Here is a 15,130-nt window from a genome sequence, read left to right as displayed (position 1 = left end):
CCTCCTCTCCCCTTCTCTCTTTTGTGTGGCATTAAAAGGAGGCTGTGTTCTGGAAGGAGACGGGAGACAAGAGGATGGAACAGGTATCCAGAATAAAGTGCAACAACTTACTGCAGCATGTCAACTTGCAGTGTCCTCCCACTCTGCCATTGTTCTTCCCTTTCCTTTAATTAAATTAGATTAAATGAAATTATTCTGAATGTGCATGTACTGTTTTCTTGTTTTTTGGGGGGGTTAGAATCTTTTTATTTTCATGGTTTTGTTGTTATGGGTAGTTAACAGCACATTCACTCACCCCTGCACCTCTGCATCCAACTCTGCAACTACGCAGAGCCACCCAGGTCAGCCAACCAACACCAACAGCCATTGGCTGACAAACACTAGGCATCATGATTGTCCTGTTGATCATTATAACTTGCTTATTTTTTTCTTTCAGGAGAGTGTGATCCAGTGCCGGGGCCTGCCGGTAAACCTGGCTTACCTGGCCCTGTTGGTTTGGACGGTCCACAAGGTAACACACTTAAAAATGAATTTAGTGGAAGTGGAAGATACAAAGAATTTGAAAATGTGCAATGATGTACTGTGAACGTCTGTCTTAGTCAGCAAATACTATATAGGATATCAGTAGAGACCCAAACCACTTGTGGTGCATTTTTACACATTTTAAATATTCCCAAACATTTATTCTGTTAGCCTGAAAAAGAAGGACCCTGTCACAAAATTGACTGTGGGACTGTGTCTTTTCCTTTTCTCATGTTTTAGGTGAGCCTGGACGCAAAGGTTCGCTTGGATGGTTCGGGGAGGAGGGGCTGAAAGGGGAACAGGGTGATCCAGGCAGAGGTGGATTACCGGGGCAACCAGGTAGCCCAACTAAAGCTAAAGGCTTCTTTGATTAACAAAAAGCATCTGATATACTTTGTCTGAATTAGCTATTTGTGGGGGCACTCTGAGGTGCAGGGAGTAGAGGAGTAGGCAGCATGTTCTGACTGACTTTCTGGCCAATGGACTGGAATCAAGGGTTCTGACTGCCTTTGTGCCCTTCCCCAGGGTATGTGGGGCTTCGTGGAGATGGGGGTCTGCCCGGCTACAAGGGGAAGCAGGGGTCTCCTGGTATCCCAGGAAGGTGGGGCCAGGATGGAGAACTGGGACAGAAAGGTGCTCACGGGGAGGTTGTGGGGGCCTCCACTGGGCCCCCCGGACAGCCAGGACCTCCTGGCCTACGAGGGACTAAAGGCATCAATGGAGATCCTGGTCAGCCTGGATATGAAGGTAAGAATTTTAGCTCTAGCTTTCAGAAGAAAGGGTTTGTTGACATGGATGAGTGGAGATTGTGCCAGGTTTGCCGTCCCTTTCCAGTGTCAGATCCCCTTCTGACAATGTTTATTTTATCTCCTTCCTTCTTTCCCATAGGGGTGCTAGGCATGCCAGGAATACTTGGGTCCAAAGGAGAACTGGGTCCTCAAGGCCTGCAAGGGCAGGAAGGGAGGCCGGGACTTCCGGGAAAGTATGGCTTCCCAGGTTTGCCAGGACAGGCAGGCCCCCCAGGCCCTCCAGGAGTCATTGGAAAACCAGGTGAGAAATGGTCACCAAAATATAGATGGATAATGGACATCAGTATCTAACAATAGATACTAGATGCTAGTGGTTGTGAATGGCCAACAGTAATACCTGTAAAGGATAATGGATAATACTTTTCTAGCATAACATAAAGATGAGAGCAGGCCATTCAGCCCAATGATGCTTGTAATTTTCCGACCATTAAGGGTACCTAGTGCTCACCAATACTACAAACTAGATAGTATCTAATACCGTATCAAGCCTGGTCTTGAAAAACCCCAGAATTTCTGCCTATGACCTGGCAAGCTGTTCCACACAGTGACTACTCTCTGTTTGACGAAATACTCCCTAGTGTCTGTGCGAAATTAACCCTTTTCTAATTTCCATTTTATGGCCCCTTGTTCTACACTGTCTCTCATAACTTTTATCTTTCATACCAGATACCAATTTAGTTGCCCTTCTTTAAAGCTTTCCCAGAGCTACTATATCTTTCTTGTAGTATGGTCCCCAGACCTACACTCAATACTTTTGGCTACAGTATATATCCCAATATACTGTTGGCTTGGTTCAACAATTACTCCCAAGTCTTTTCCAAATTGAGCAGATTCCAATTTTGACCAAAAAAGTGGTCCTGCATTATGTTTGTATTTCCTACATGTAGAACTTTACATTTAGCTCTATTTAGCAAATTTCTTGTTCAAATCTTCTTGGTTTACTTTTGTAGATTCCAAACTAAAACTTTCAGTATTATGAGATAATAGATCATAGAACTGGCCCAGTTCCAACTGAATAATTCTTCACTTGAATTTAATTTCAACACTGAAATTAAATTCTTCAATTCAGTGTACATGTCTGCTGAAATAAAAGCAATAATATTAGTAAATTATGTAATAACCTAATGTAATAATAATAATAGATTATGTGTTTGATACAAATAATTTTGGATGTTTCCTGTTACCATGGCAATGCCTCCCTTTGCAGGCCCCGCTGGTTACAGAGGAGAGGACGGTGACCCCGGCCCTCCTGGCCCTTATGGAATGAAGGGGTCTCCTGGTGGACCAGGTAGCTTTGGTGCAAAGGGGAACGAGGGGCAGCAAGGCACCCCAGGGTTACCTGGACAGCCTGGCAACCCTGGTCTTCTTGGAGTGAAAGGTACTTACTTTCTATCTTATGTCTTATGTCTCTAATGTCTGTCTGCTGGCATTATAGAGCTTGTAACAGTTCCTAGCCAAAGGTGAGCATACAGGTGTTTGTTTTTTTGGGGGGAGGGGGGCACATCACCCCTTCAGATAGGGCCATGATTGCAGTGACCAAACTCAACGAAGCTTTCTAGAGATTTAGGGGCACCAGTGTGATATAATGTGTAGGGAATTGGGTTGGTAACTTCAATGTTACAGGTCTGACTCCCAGGTAGGATATTGTCCCTGCACCTGTGGCACTGAATTGCACTGAATTGCTTCAGTATAATTTATCAAGCTGTATAAATACTATGTAAAATGCAAGAGGTTGAGCAAGTCACTCTGGATAATAGTGTGTGCTAGATGCCTGTTATGTAATGTATGTGTCACCCCCTGTTTATCCAGGTTCCAGAGGCTCAATAGGGATGTCAGGGTTCGAAGGCATGCCAGGCAACAAGGGCACAGTGGGATTCGCAGGACAGAAAGGAGAACAGGGGTTTCCTGGGACCTTGGGATACAAAGGTACCATCGGACACAAGGGAGTAAAGGGTAAGTGCATTATGGTGTCATGAGAAATGTTGTTATTTTCTCTCTTTTTGTACCTGCAGTCTAATCTTCCTGTCAATACCATACACTAGGTCTTGCTTTAAGTCCAAGCATTGCAGAATTTGTGATTTCACTGAAAATTTACTTTTTTAAACTTCTGTGTGTGGTCGTTTTAGAAGGGGTGGTTTTCATTGTGAAAGAACATGGTATTACTAAAATACATTTAAATCTTTTACATTTTAGTTTAGCTTTTAATCCAAAGCAACTTAAGTGCATAGGTTCTTTCACAGGTTAAAGCATCAAATCCATAACTAGTAAAATACACATGAAGGGCTGTTCTAAACAAAAAGACAACAGTCATCGTAAGTGCAATTTTTTCATTTTTTTATTTTGGGTTAGACAATAGGGATATTGGAAGGGGGCGAGGAAATCAGGAGGGAGGACTAGTTTGAAAAGGTGGAGAGGAGTGGGGTGACATGAGCCGACCTGGGCTGACTGGTGGTCAGGCGGGCTGCAGCATTCTGGACCAGCTGGAGGGGCTTGATGACACAAGCTGGTCCAGAATGCTGAGTCATAAATATGTTTAATTTCACTGTAATTTTCCATGTTACATGTTCACTTTGGTTTAAGGGTGAAAGGTAACTTCTTTCAGGTTTGACATGTCTGGTCTGCTCTCTGTGGTCTCTCAGGTGAAAGAGGGTTGAAGGGACCCCCAGGTACAAAGCCAGAAATTCCCCGATACATGATCATCGAGATGAAGGGGATCAAGGGAGACCACGGGAAAGCAGGAGGTCACGGCTTCACAGGTCCCAGGGGTAAGACCACGAAGCCTACCATGGGTCCAGTACCTTTCTGTACATGGGGTTCCACTTGGTTTTGGAAGGCCCCAGGGTGTTGCACTCTAACTGCACATTCACGTCAGTGTTTGCAAAGCAGCTGAAAGGATCACTCGAGGCAGATTTTTCAGGGCCAGTTTCACAGACACAGATTAAGCATTTCCTGGGACTAAATACTTTTTTTTATTGAGAATCCATTGAAAATTGAATTTAGTCAAGGACTATGGTTAATCTGTGTCTGTAGATAGATCATCTGCAACATCAACCAAGAAGAAGAAGGCCTCATTCTTTCCAGACTTAGTAGCCGACAGGGTTGAGGCAGTCGAAGTGATCGATCTCTTGGTGCTGCAGGGTCTAAGGGATTCCCAGGCCTGCCAGGAGTGACAGGCACTGACGGTATGCCAGGAGATCCAAATGATGTGAAGGGTACCAAGGGATACTTTGGGGCAGAAGGGCTTCCAGGACTCAAGGGAATGCCTGGTACCCCTGGAGAACTGGGAATCCAGGGCTTCCCGGGAATGACAGGACACAGGGTGAGTAGGCACACCTCAACCATTTCTATCGATCTTGTTGGGATGTCAGAGGCAGAGTCATATACACAGCCAATCACTGATGCATTTTTTCTCTTCGGGGGTGGCCTGGTTACCACAGGGACAGAAAGGAACTCCTGGAGCCTATGGTCGCTCGGGGGAGGACGGTGTGCAGGGACGCAAAGGTACGGAAAGAAGAGAGGAAGTGAGGAAAATAACATTATTGGTGTGGTCCACTTTGTCAGTGTATTTGCTGTTTCTAATGAAGAAAATCAATTAATTAGAAATGACTCAACAACAAAATAGACTTTTCATTGGAACTTCACAACAACCACTATTCAAAGACATTGCAAGCATCAATGGGCTGCAAGCTGTATAAGGTATGAAACTTTTGCTAAGTCTTATGCTAGTGTCAATCTTGACTGCTGAATTACAGAGTGTCTTTGACCAGAGGGAATACAGAGAATGAGTAGGGGGCAGTCATTTATGGGAAGGACCATGCTTCTTTGTTACAAGGTGCAGATGTACCTGAAACAGTGTCATTTACACTGCTAAGTCAGGGCTAACCTTTCCAGGTGAAGACGGCCCCATCATCAGCTTACCTGGACCCACAGGTGAAAGAGGGGACCCCGGCTTTCCTGGACATCATGGTGAGTTTCATGCCTGCTGGAATGTGCCAGCTGTTGTCAGAATTTACCTGAACCAGCAGTTGAAATGCTTGAAATACTCTTTTTTAGTTATAACAAAAAATCCACACTGGTGTTAAGCAAGTCTTTTGATAAAATCGTCTATCAGATTAATTGTTTGATTTATAGAGAACAATAATAACATTACTATTATTTACAGTAGTAGAAGTCAAAGTAGCGATATTTGTAGTACCGTTAATGATGTTAATAAAAGTCATTATAGTCAAAGGTGTTATGAGGACAGCAAACCCGATGTTCACTATCCACCCGCAGGGATTAAGGGCTTCGGTGGGCTGCAAGGAGAAAAGGGCAGTGCAGGCTTCAATGGCATCAATGGTGTCAAAGGAGAAAAGGGCTGGCCTGGTGTTGATGGCCCGGCAGGTAAGAAACCCTAATGCCTTTGCTTTTTTATAGTTCTGTCTATAGACGATGACTAGTTACAAGGTTTATTGATTGGGGATGTCCTTTGGGATTTAATGTTTTAACTGAGTAAGATGGCTCAGATTTGCTATTTGGGTTACTGCACTATGTGTAACCAGTTTTATTGTTTTCCCCCTTCACAGAGTAGGACCAGCCATTGTGGCTTTGACAGACTTTGAGGTTGAACTTGTGGCTGAGGTAGTTTGACATATCTGTATGTTTGCTTACTATGGCCGGCATGCTATCATCCTGTTCACAGGGTCTAATGGGAAAACAGGTTCCCCAGGACACCACGGTCAGAAGGGGTGGCCTGGGACCCCAGGAGACCCAGGGTTTGGGGGCCATCCTGGCCTCCCAGGGGAGAGAGGTAAGAACACAAGCCAACCCAACTGTGTGTGGGGGTACCATCCTAGGGAAAAAGTCACACACCATCTTTTCTATACTCAATAGACACTGTCCCACCAAGTCTTGAATTCCCTGTGAGTGAGATTTCAAATATTGTCTCTGAGTGATGTTCAAACTGTGTCTGTGAATCAATTCTGAAACCGCTTCTGTTTGGGAGCTTTCAAAGTTTTGGATCAGCAGATGAACGGGGGAAAAGGGTAAACCATTACATTGTAATTCTGAAAGTTCTTGTTATAAAGAAGTTCATGTCAGGATTGTCTGCACAGGTTTTCCTGGTCTGAAAGGCATATTTGGTCTGGATGGTCTGAAGGGGCAGAAAGGCATTCCTGGAGTCCCAGGTATGATTCCAGTTTGTTAATAATAATAATTATTATTATTATAATTATAATAATAATTGTCATATTTATGGTTGTACCTGTGGTAGTGTGCTTCATAACACATTCATTCTGCTGATGTGACCAGAGCCACAACCAAACATTCTGTTAAAAGACTCCCCTTCATTTGTCCTGGCAGGTTTGGATGACTGGGGACTGTCAGGAGACCCTGGGTCCAAAGGAGTGAAAGGAGAACCAGGGATCCCCAACACAGAGACAGGATTACCAGGGTTGTTTGGCTCCAAGGGATCACAGGGAGACCCAGGTAGGTTGCCTTGTGCTAGTGGAGTTCTGTAGTTCTTTCCTAATCCCTTTCAGTACTGTGGTTAGGGAGCTGGAGTTCTCTTTGACAAATCCAGTGACACACCAGCAGTTTGCCCAAAACAATAGTGATTATGATAATAGATTGGATTTTATGAATGTGCTTTACAGTGGACAGTTAAGTCAAACACTACCAATGTGTGGAGCACTGCCATTTTGTTCCAGAATGCTCACCACACACAAGACACCTGTATACACCTGTCAATAAATTTGAGCAGTGCGAGACACCCTGGTATCAAATAATTGGATACTTAATCTATTAACAAAATAAATCAAACTTACTGCAGTAGTGAGAGTGTTGAGTCGTGGACAAAAACCATGTCCATCAAGCTTAACAGCTGGATATGTAAATTTGTGATTGATGTTAAGTCTTTATTCAACAATGTATGTATTGCCCTTATGTCCTAATGTCTTTTCACATCAATGATTGAATTATTGGTTGGGACTCCCTATTGGGTGTTCCCTATTGTATGTCTCTATAAATTAAGCTCTCCATTTTCTGGTAAAGTTACTCTGATGAAGGCCTAGTGCCGAAACATCAGCACGCCTTCCAATAAAGTGGTGACTCTGTAAAGTAGCAGTGTTGCGCTTTTTCCTTACTTTTTCAAGAGTCGTGGACAATCAAAATGGGTGGAGCTATAGTCAGTGATCCATATTAACAAATCATAAGACTTTACTTTCCACAGGTTGAGTCAGTGAGCCATTGATAGTGAATAATATGGCCACCCATTTTGAGGTTCTTCCATCACCACTTAAGATGTTTTTGCATGGAGAGTGGGAATAATGGAGGTTCTTGAGAGGTTCATATTGGTATGTAGGATATTCTTTACTTTATAACTGTGGATACCCTCCCACCCAGGTGCTGAAGGCTATCCCGGAGCCCCCGGATTTCAGGGGCCCCCAGGGCCACACGGGATATCTGACATACCAGGCACACAGGGTGACCCCGGCTTCCCAGGGGCAAAAGGGCTGAAAGGTGGAGTAGGCGTTATGTGCACATATGTATGTGGCATCTCTCTGTACACTGTACAATAGATTTGACAAAGAGTTATTTACAGTAAATGTCACTCTGGTGAATACAGTGTGCTACATTATGACGCCTCGACAATAATAGGAAATATGAAGAAAAGACAGCATAAGCTGGGTTCTCAGATATCAGAAGGCTGCAGACAGGTCAGCCCACAACGGCTGACTGCGACATAGGACTTGTTCAGTCAGAGCAGTGTTTTGGCTTGCATTGATTTTTGGCCGATGGCTGAGCCCAGTGTCTGATTCATGTTGGTGCTGCAGGTTTCCCGGGGGGTCAAGGGTCACCAGGTGCATCCTCTCCCAGTGGAGTCAAGGGGGATAGAGGTCTGCCAGGACTCTTTGGGCAGAGGGGCTCAATAGGCATCCAAGGAGATAAGGGACCGCAAGGAACCCCAGGACGGAACGGAGTGTCTGGGAAGAAAGGTATGGTCAACCCCAAAAGATGGACCTTTAGTGTTTGAGTATGTTCCTCAAAACAAGTCCTAATATGTCCTAATATGTCAACCAGGCCCTGTTTTACATGGATTTTATTTTGGATTTCATTTTCAAAACAGCAGTTATTTATTTGAAATAATCTTTAATATTCTAAATTACCCATGAATAACATAGCATTTTTATACAGCTTGAGGAATTACCTTATGGGAAGGTTCCTGTGCGATGTAAATCGTCACTTAACTGGTAATATGAATAGATTCTGTTGTTTTACATTTGTAGGTTCAAAGGGAGAGCAGGGGCTGATGGGAACTCCTGGCAGGCCTGGTTTCAAAGGAGACAGAGGACCTGTCGGTCCAAAAGGCAACACTGGATTCCCAGGTAGCACCCTAATAGTCTCTTTGATAACTGACCAGCTGTCTGTCTATCAATCTGCCTTTCTGTTGAAGTCTGACTGAAATCTGCTTCTGTAATAGACTGAAATAAAAGGTGGACATTTTAAGCCACCTGGATGTAGCCAAACTCAACAAATAGAGCTTTCTGATATATGTCTGCTGAACTGTGAGAAAGGCGACAATAGAGGCTGCAGCAATGAGCTTGATTGGGTGTTCCAAAGAGGGGAGGAAAAGGCATCTAAAGACTAAAAATAAGCGTGTATATGTACTTATTGGAGTGTCCCGTCTGTTTCGTGATGGGACCTGGCAGGGTTCCCTGGGCTGATTGGTGATCAGGGCCCAGTACCCACCCCACCCAAACAGCTTGGAGAGAGGGGCCCTCCCGGTGCTCATGGAATCCGAGGACCCGATGGACGCCGTGGGGAGATTGGCCCCCTGGGGCCGCCTGGGGACCCAGGTAGAGGAGTCCCTGACACATCATTCCTCATTATTTCTGCCTATCTGAAGACATGGTTTTACATTACATTACATTACATTACATTATTGGCATTTTGGCAGACGCTCTTATCCAGAGCGACGTACAGTTGATTAGACTAAGCAGGAGACAACCCTCCCCTGGAGCAATGCAGGGTTAAGGGCCTTGCTCAAGGGCCCAACGGCGGTGCAGATCTTATTGTGGCTACACCGGGATTAGAACCACTGACCTTGTGTGTCCCAGTCATTTACCTTAACCACTATGCTACAGGCCGCCCTAGGCCGGTTAGTGATCGAGGCCCTGCTGTTAATAATGATGATATTTTGTTTATCTCCACCCCCCTCCCCAAGGCTTCACGGGTCCCCAGGGTCAGAAGGGCATGCCAGGAATTAGCGGCACAACTGGGACTCCAGGTTACCGTGGAGATGGCGGGCAGGTTGGATACCCAGGTCTCCAGGGCCTTCAAGGTAAGGGGGCACTTGAGTGACCATGTAAAATAAGAAAAAATCAGGTCGTTCTGCTGATCTAACAATTTCCATATCCTTTTCTTGGTTTTTTTAAGAGTTTCAACACTCTCATTACATTACATTAATGGCATTTGGCAGACGCTCTTATCCAGAGCGAAGTACAACAAAGTGCATACCCATAACCAGGGATAAAAGACCCTAGAGGGAAGTACAATTTCAACTGCTACCTGTAGAACAAAGAGAAGGACCAGGGCCTATTTGAATTTTTCTTTTTTTCTTCTTTTGCTTTCTTTCTTTTTTTTAAACAAACAAATAAACAAATAAACAAACAAACAACAAAGCAAAAGTGACCAAACTTAACTAGCCAAACACTGCTTACCCAGCCAACTAAAAATACCGAGACACAAAAAAGTAAATCACAGAAAGACAACAATTAAGGTTCACAGGGAGGTAGGGAGGGACTGGGAGAGGTGCTGCTTGAAGAGGTGCGTCTTCAGTTTGCGCTTGAAGGTGGGGAGAGATTCTACAGTTCTGACCTCAACGGGGAGTTCATTCCACCACCGTGGAGCCAGAACAGACAGTAGCTGTGAGCGTGAGGTGGAAGTTCGGAGAGGGGGAGGTGCCAAGCGGCCTTTGGAGGCTGAACGAAGAGATCTGGCAGGGGTGTAGGATCTGATGATTTTTTGTAGGTAAGCTGGGGAAGACCCCTTAACTGCTTGGAAGGCTAGCACCAAAGTTTTGAATTTGATGCGAGCCATGACAGGCAGCCAGTGGAGGGAAGTAAGCAGGGGGGTGACGTGAGTATTTGGGAAGGTTGAAGACCAGACGAGCTGCTGCATTCTGGATAAGTTGGAGGGGTCTGATGGCGGATGCTGGGAGTCCAGCCAAGAGGGAATTGCAGTAGTCCAGGCGGGACAGAACGATCGCTTGGACCAGGAGCTGGGTCGAGTAGGGGGTGAGAAAGGGGCGGATTCTCCGTATGTTGTATAGGAAGAACCTGCATGACCGGGTCACTGCCGCAATGTTCTCGGAGAGGGACAGTCTGCTGTCCATTACCACGCCGAGGTTCCTTGCACTGGGTGATGGTGTAAGTGTGGTATCCCCGAGGGAAATGGAGAGATCCAGATGGGGAGAGGTATTACCAGGGATGAATATTATTTCAGTCTTACCTGGGTTGAGCTTTAGATGGTGGTTGTCCATCCAGCTCTGGATGTCACTCAGGCAAGCAGAGATACGGGCTGAAACCTGTGTATCAGATGGTGGGAACGAAATGAAGAGTTGGGTATCGTCCGCATAGCAGTGGTAGGATAGCCCATGAGCAGTGATCACAGGGCCTAGGGAATGAGTGTAAAGAGAAAAAAGAAGCGGGCCTAGGACTGAGCCCTGGGGAACTCCTGTGGCAAGGGGCTGAGGTGTCGATACCGTACCAGCCCAGGCAACCTGGAAGGAGCGACCAGAGAGGTAGGACTCAATCCAGTCCAGGGCTGTGCCACAGATGCCCGTTGCTGACAGGGCGGACAGGAGGATGGAGTGATCCACAGTGTCGAAGGCAGCAGAGAGATCTAGAAGAATGAGGACAGAGGAGAGGGAGGCTGCTCATGCGGCATTGAGTGATTCACTGATGGAGAGGAGCGCGGTCTCTGTCGAGTGGCCCGATCTGAAGCCAGACTGATGGGGGTCTAGCAGGTTGTTGTTAGAAAAGAAAGAAGAAAGTTGAGTTGAAGCGGCTCGTTCTATGTTTTTAGAAAGAAAAGGAAGAAGAGATACCGGGCAGTAGTTCTGGATGATGGAGGGACCCAGAGTAGGCTTTTTTAGCAGCGGAGTGATGTGGGCCCTTTTGGAGGATGCTGGAAAACAGCCAGAAGACAGGGAGGAGTTGACAAGGGAGGTGACAAATGGGAGAATGTCAGGTGTGATAGTCTGGAGAAGAGAAGAGGGGATAGGGTCAAGGGCACAGGTTGTAGGGCGGTGGGAGAGTTGAGAAACATCAGAGTCTGTAAGGGGGGAGAAAGTGGAAAAGGAAGGGATGGGCCTAGGGGGGGGAAGGGCACAGAGAGGGGGGCAGTGGTTGTAAAGGAATTGTGGATGTCTGTGACCTTCTCATCAAAAAAATCAGCAAAGTCATCAGCAGCGAAGGAGGACTGAGGTGGAGGAGGCGGTGCATTGAGGAGAGAGGAGAAAATAGAGAACAGTTTCAGGGGGTTAGAAGTGTTCTGACTCTCCCTCCCTCTCTCCCTCCCTCCATCCCCCACTCTCTCTCCCTCTCTCCCTCCCTCCATCCCGCACTCTCTCTCCCTCTCTCAGGGAGTCCGGGCCGCCCTGGGGTCCCTGGGATCGCTGGAATGCCGGGGCGCAGCGTGAGCGTGGGGTACCTGCTGGTGAAGCACAGCCAGTCGGACCAAACACCCATGTGTCCCGTGGGCATGGCCAAGCTGTGGGAGGGCTACAGTCTGCTGTACTTTGAGGGGCAGGAGAAGGCTCACAATCAGGACCTGGGTGAGGTTTCAGGATGAACACAGCATAATAATAATCATAATAATAATAAATGTAAAGAGTTCAGATAAGCCTTTTAAATAGTACAGTGGCTGTAAAAAAATAGGCTGGTGTGATGCAACACAGCACTTATATAGGTAGGCTAATATTGAAATATAACCAATGGTAATAATCATGTGTCACTGTCATTATAGTGTACAGTAGAGTATTTCACTTGATAATGTATACACTATTTTAAGTAGATATGTTGTGTCAACCTGTTACTATAAATGCCACACATCTAAACTATATTGCTAGCAGCACATTCTTTTGGAAATACATCTCGGCGAACAACATATCGGTTGTAGTTTCTTATGTCCCTTGTTCCCATGTTTCTGTGTCCGCAGGCTTAGCTGGTTCTTGTCTCCCTCGTTTCAATACTATGCCCTTCCTCTACTGCAACCCCGGCGACATTTGCTACTATGCCAGCCGCAACGACAAATCCTATTGGCTGTCCACCACTGCCCCCATTCCCATGATGCCAGTGGAGGAGATGGAGATCAAACCCTACATCAGCCGTTGCTCTGTGTGCGAGGCGCCGTCCGTGGCCATTGCAGTGCACAGCCAGGACGCTACAATCCCACAATGCCCTGCAGGCTGGCGTAGCTTGTGGATTGGCTACTCCTTCCTCATGGTGAGGCAACATCTTATCTCTCATTTCAGGGAAGTAAAAAAAAAATAAAACAGAACAGGGGCTCTGGAATCACTTTTTAGAGATTATCTTAATACGTCAGTAAAATATTACCAAATACACATATTACAAAAACGTACAATATCAGTACAGATGCATCTGTTTGGGCCATTCATACTCCCCATATCTGGACAGGGAAATACATTCTCTCAACACAAAAGTGTGCGTATCAAGGTCATTAGAACCGACTACAGAACAGGTCGGATAGGATACAATTCACAAAGAATCAGTTGTACAGCCATGAATGAATGTTAAGCCTAGTACACATGGTGAATGGGCCTTAGTAAGGACTTAGGACACTAACTATAGTACCAAAAATATATAAATGAGAATACAATATGAATACATATACAACTGCAACAGTCCTAAATTAAAAAGTACAAAGTACAACAAAAGGCTGTTCTCCCTCTTGCTCTCCCCAACACCACAGTTCTCTCTAGCATTTCTCCCAGGATGCCCTTGAAAAAGAGACACATGTTCTCAATATGCCTCTGGTTTAAAAAAACAAACAAGAAACCAATTACGTTACAATGTTCCCACCTTTCCACAGCACACGGCTGCTGGAGACGAGGGAGGCGGGCAGTCTCTGGTGTCGCCGGGCTCCTGCCTGGAGGACTTCCGCACCACGCCCTTCATCGAGTGCAATGGGGCCAAGGGCACCTGCCACTACTTTGCCAACAAGGAGAGCTTCTGGCTCACCTCCGTCGAGAGCTCCTTCCACGGTTCGCCTTCCGCCGAGACGCTCAAAGCCGGCCAGCAGCTGTCTCGAATCAGCCGCTGCCAAGTGTGCATGAAGAACCTGTGACCTCCCCGAAATTTGTACCTGCAGTCCCCCCACCCCAAGTACCCCCAGTCCCGGTCCCAGCTGAGGCTTAAAGACTGTCATTGCTGAGGTGTAGAAGAGTTATATCACAGATTTTCCTGAAACCACAAGGGGAACAAAAAGAAAAGCTTTCCCATTATCACTTTATGTTCAAAATGGTGCTTATTTAATATAAATAATATATAAGTTATATAACTTATTACCTCAGCTATGTGTTTTAAACTCGAACAACTCCTGAGATTATGCAGATCAACCAAAGATGCAAACAGTTTATGCACTGCTTATGTGTTTTATATGTTTTTATAGAAATATATAAAATCAGCTTTTGACAATATTCCGGTTCCACTAATGCTGTACCTCTATGGACTGTAAACAATGACTTGTTGGAGGTCTCGTAATGAGATTGTATGCACTTAACACAATGCACCGCTGTTACTTTCAGTATTAATACTTTTTCCCTGCACAGTTTTTTGTATTTCTTTTTAAATGATCCTTCACACTGAGTGGAAAAAGACAGTATACAATAATGATACAAATATTTTTTTATACCAGCAGTGAACTCTACACACGAGAATACAATGTCAGTAGTTGGGGAATAGGATTATCAGCCCTTGAGCAGGTGCCTTAACCCTACATAACTCCAGGGGGATTGGTCCCTGCTTAGTCTAATCAACTGTAAGTCGCTTTGGATAAAAGCGTCATAGAAATAACTAATATAATGTAATGATTATCTAGCCCTTTTATTTACAGCTACAGAAAATGCACTGAAAATTTTCCTGCTGATAATCTGTACCATAGAATTCAGTACCAATATTCTGAAATGGCAATGCAACCAAAATAAGTATTAATCGTATCTTATCAGGTGAAACGATGCATAACACATTTAAACTTGCTTATGTCAAATACAGTATAAGAGCAATGCAATGCTTCTCTAATATATTTGTAATATCCAATCTGTAAATGTGCTTATAAATCAGTGTTTGATATCTTCCTACCATTCATTTGATGTAATTTTCTGAATACAAGCCTGTGAATCCCATTGCATTTGATTACTGGGTTTGATTTAGCTAAATAAATGCTATTGGTTTGTTTTGTAATATGTTGCACATCTTTTTCCCGCTCTTATTTTTGAACAGGTTAAAATGTCATAGAAGAAAGGTACCATATTACATTAATAATTAAATATACAGTGCAGTCCTTATGATTTGGACAGTGGTACAATTGCTGTCTTTTGGCTCTGTCCTCATGCACAATGGATTTGAAATGACACAATGAATAATGAGGTTAAAGCAGTGTTATTCAATTATTAAAGCATTCTAGCCCATTCTGACAGATTCTGGGACCCGTTTGGAAATTACCCATTAGAACACATGTACTAAATTTCAAGATAATGGGACCATCAAAAGTCCATCTAATGAGAGCTGCATTGCGAT

General features: G+C 44.9%; 1 protein-coding gene across 2 annotated transcripts in view; it reads left to right on the top strand.

The window, feature by feature from the left end:
* col4a2 (collagen, type IV, alpha 2) overlaps nt 1–14,794 on the top strand; it is a 68,367-nt gene extending 53,573 nt beyond the window's left edge. Inside the window, exons 26-48 of one of the 2 annotated variants that reach the window (XM_061233502.1) lie at nt 39–83; nt 437–511; nt 763–861; nt 1,048–1,269; nt 1,411–1,572; nt 2,539–2,709; nt 3,141–3,284; nt 3,971–4,096; nt 4,469–4,650; nt 4,769–4,832; nt 5,223–5,297; nt 5,607–5,714; nt 6,013–6,120; nt 6,425–6,496; nt 6,672–6,797; nt 7,713–7,829; nt 8,144–8,305; nt 8,597–8,695; nt 9,020–9,166; nt 9,535–9,651; nt 11,956–12,147; nt 12,531–12,817; nt 13,425–14,794. In XM_061233502.1, coding sequence (XP_061089486.1) covers nt 39–83; nt 437–511; nt 763–861; nt 1,048–1,269; nt 1,411–1,572; nt 2,539–2,709; nt 3,141–3,284; nt 3,971–4,096; nt 4,469–4,650; nt 4,769–4,832; nt 5,223–5,297; nt 5,607–5,714; nt 6,013–6,120; nt 6,425–6,496; nt 6,672–6,797; nt 7,713–7,829; nt 8,144–8,305; nt 8,597–8,695; nt 9,020–9,166; nt 9,535–9,651; nt 11,956–12,147; nt 12,531–12,817; nt 13,425–13,679 — 3,155 coding nt within the window. In that variant the 3' untranslated portion in view covers nt 13,680–14,794. The remainder of the gene's footprint in view (nt 1–38; nt 84–436; nt 512–762; nt 862–1,047; nt 1,270–1,410; nt 1,573–2,538; nt 2,710–3,140; nt 3,285–3,970; nt 4,097–4,468; nt 4,651–4,768; nt 4,833–5,222; nt 5,298–5,606; nt 5,715–6,012; nt 6,121–6,424; nt 6,497–6,671; nt 6,798–7,712; nt 7,830–8,143; nt 8,306–8,596; nt 8,696–9,019; nt 9,167–9,534; nt 9,652–11,955; nt 12,148–12,530; nt 12,818–13,424) is intronic. The other variant, XM_061233503.1, reaches the window with a different exon arrangement.
* The last annotated feature ends 336 nt before the right edge of the window (nt 14,795–15,130 follow it).

This window comes from Conger conger, chromosome 3 (genome assembly GCF_963514075.1).
Source record: "Conger conger chromosome 3, fConCon1.1, whole genome shotgun sequence".
Classification (NCBI taxonomy): Eukaryota; Metazoa; Chordata; class Actinopteri; order Anguilliformes; family Congridae; genus Conger; species Conger conger.
This window is presented reverse-complemented; position numbering and strand designations above follow the sequence as displayed.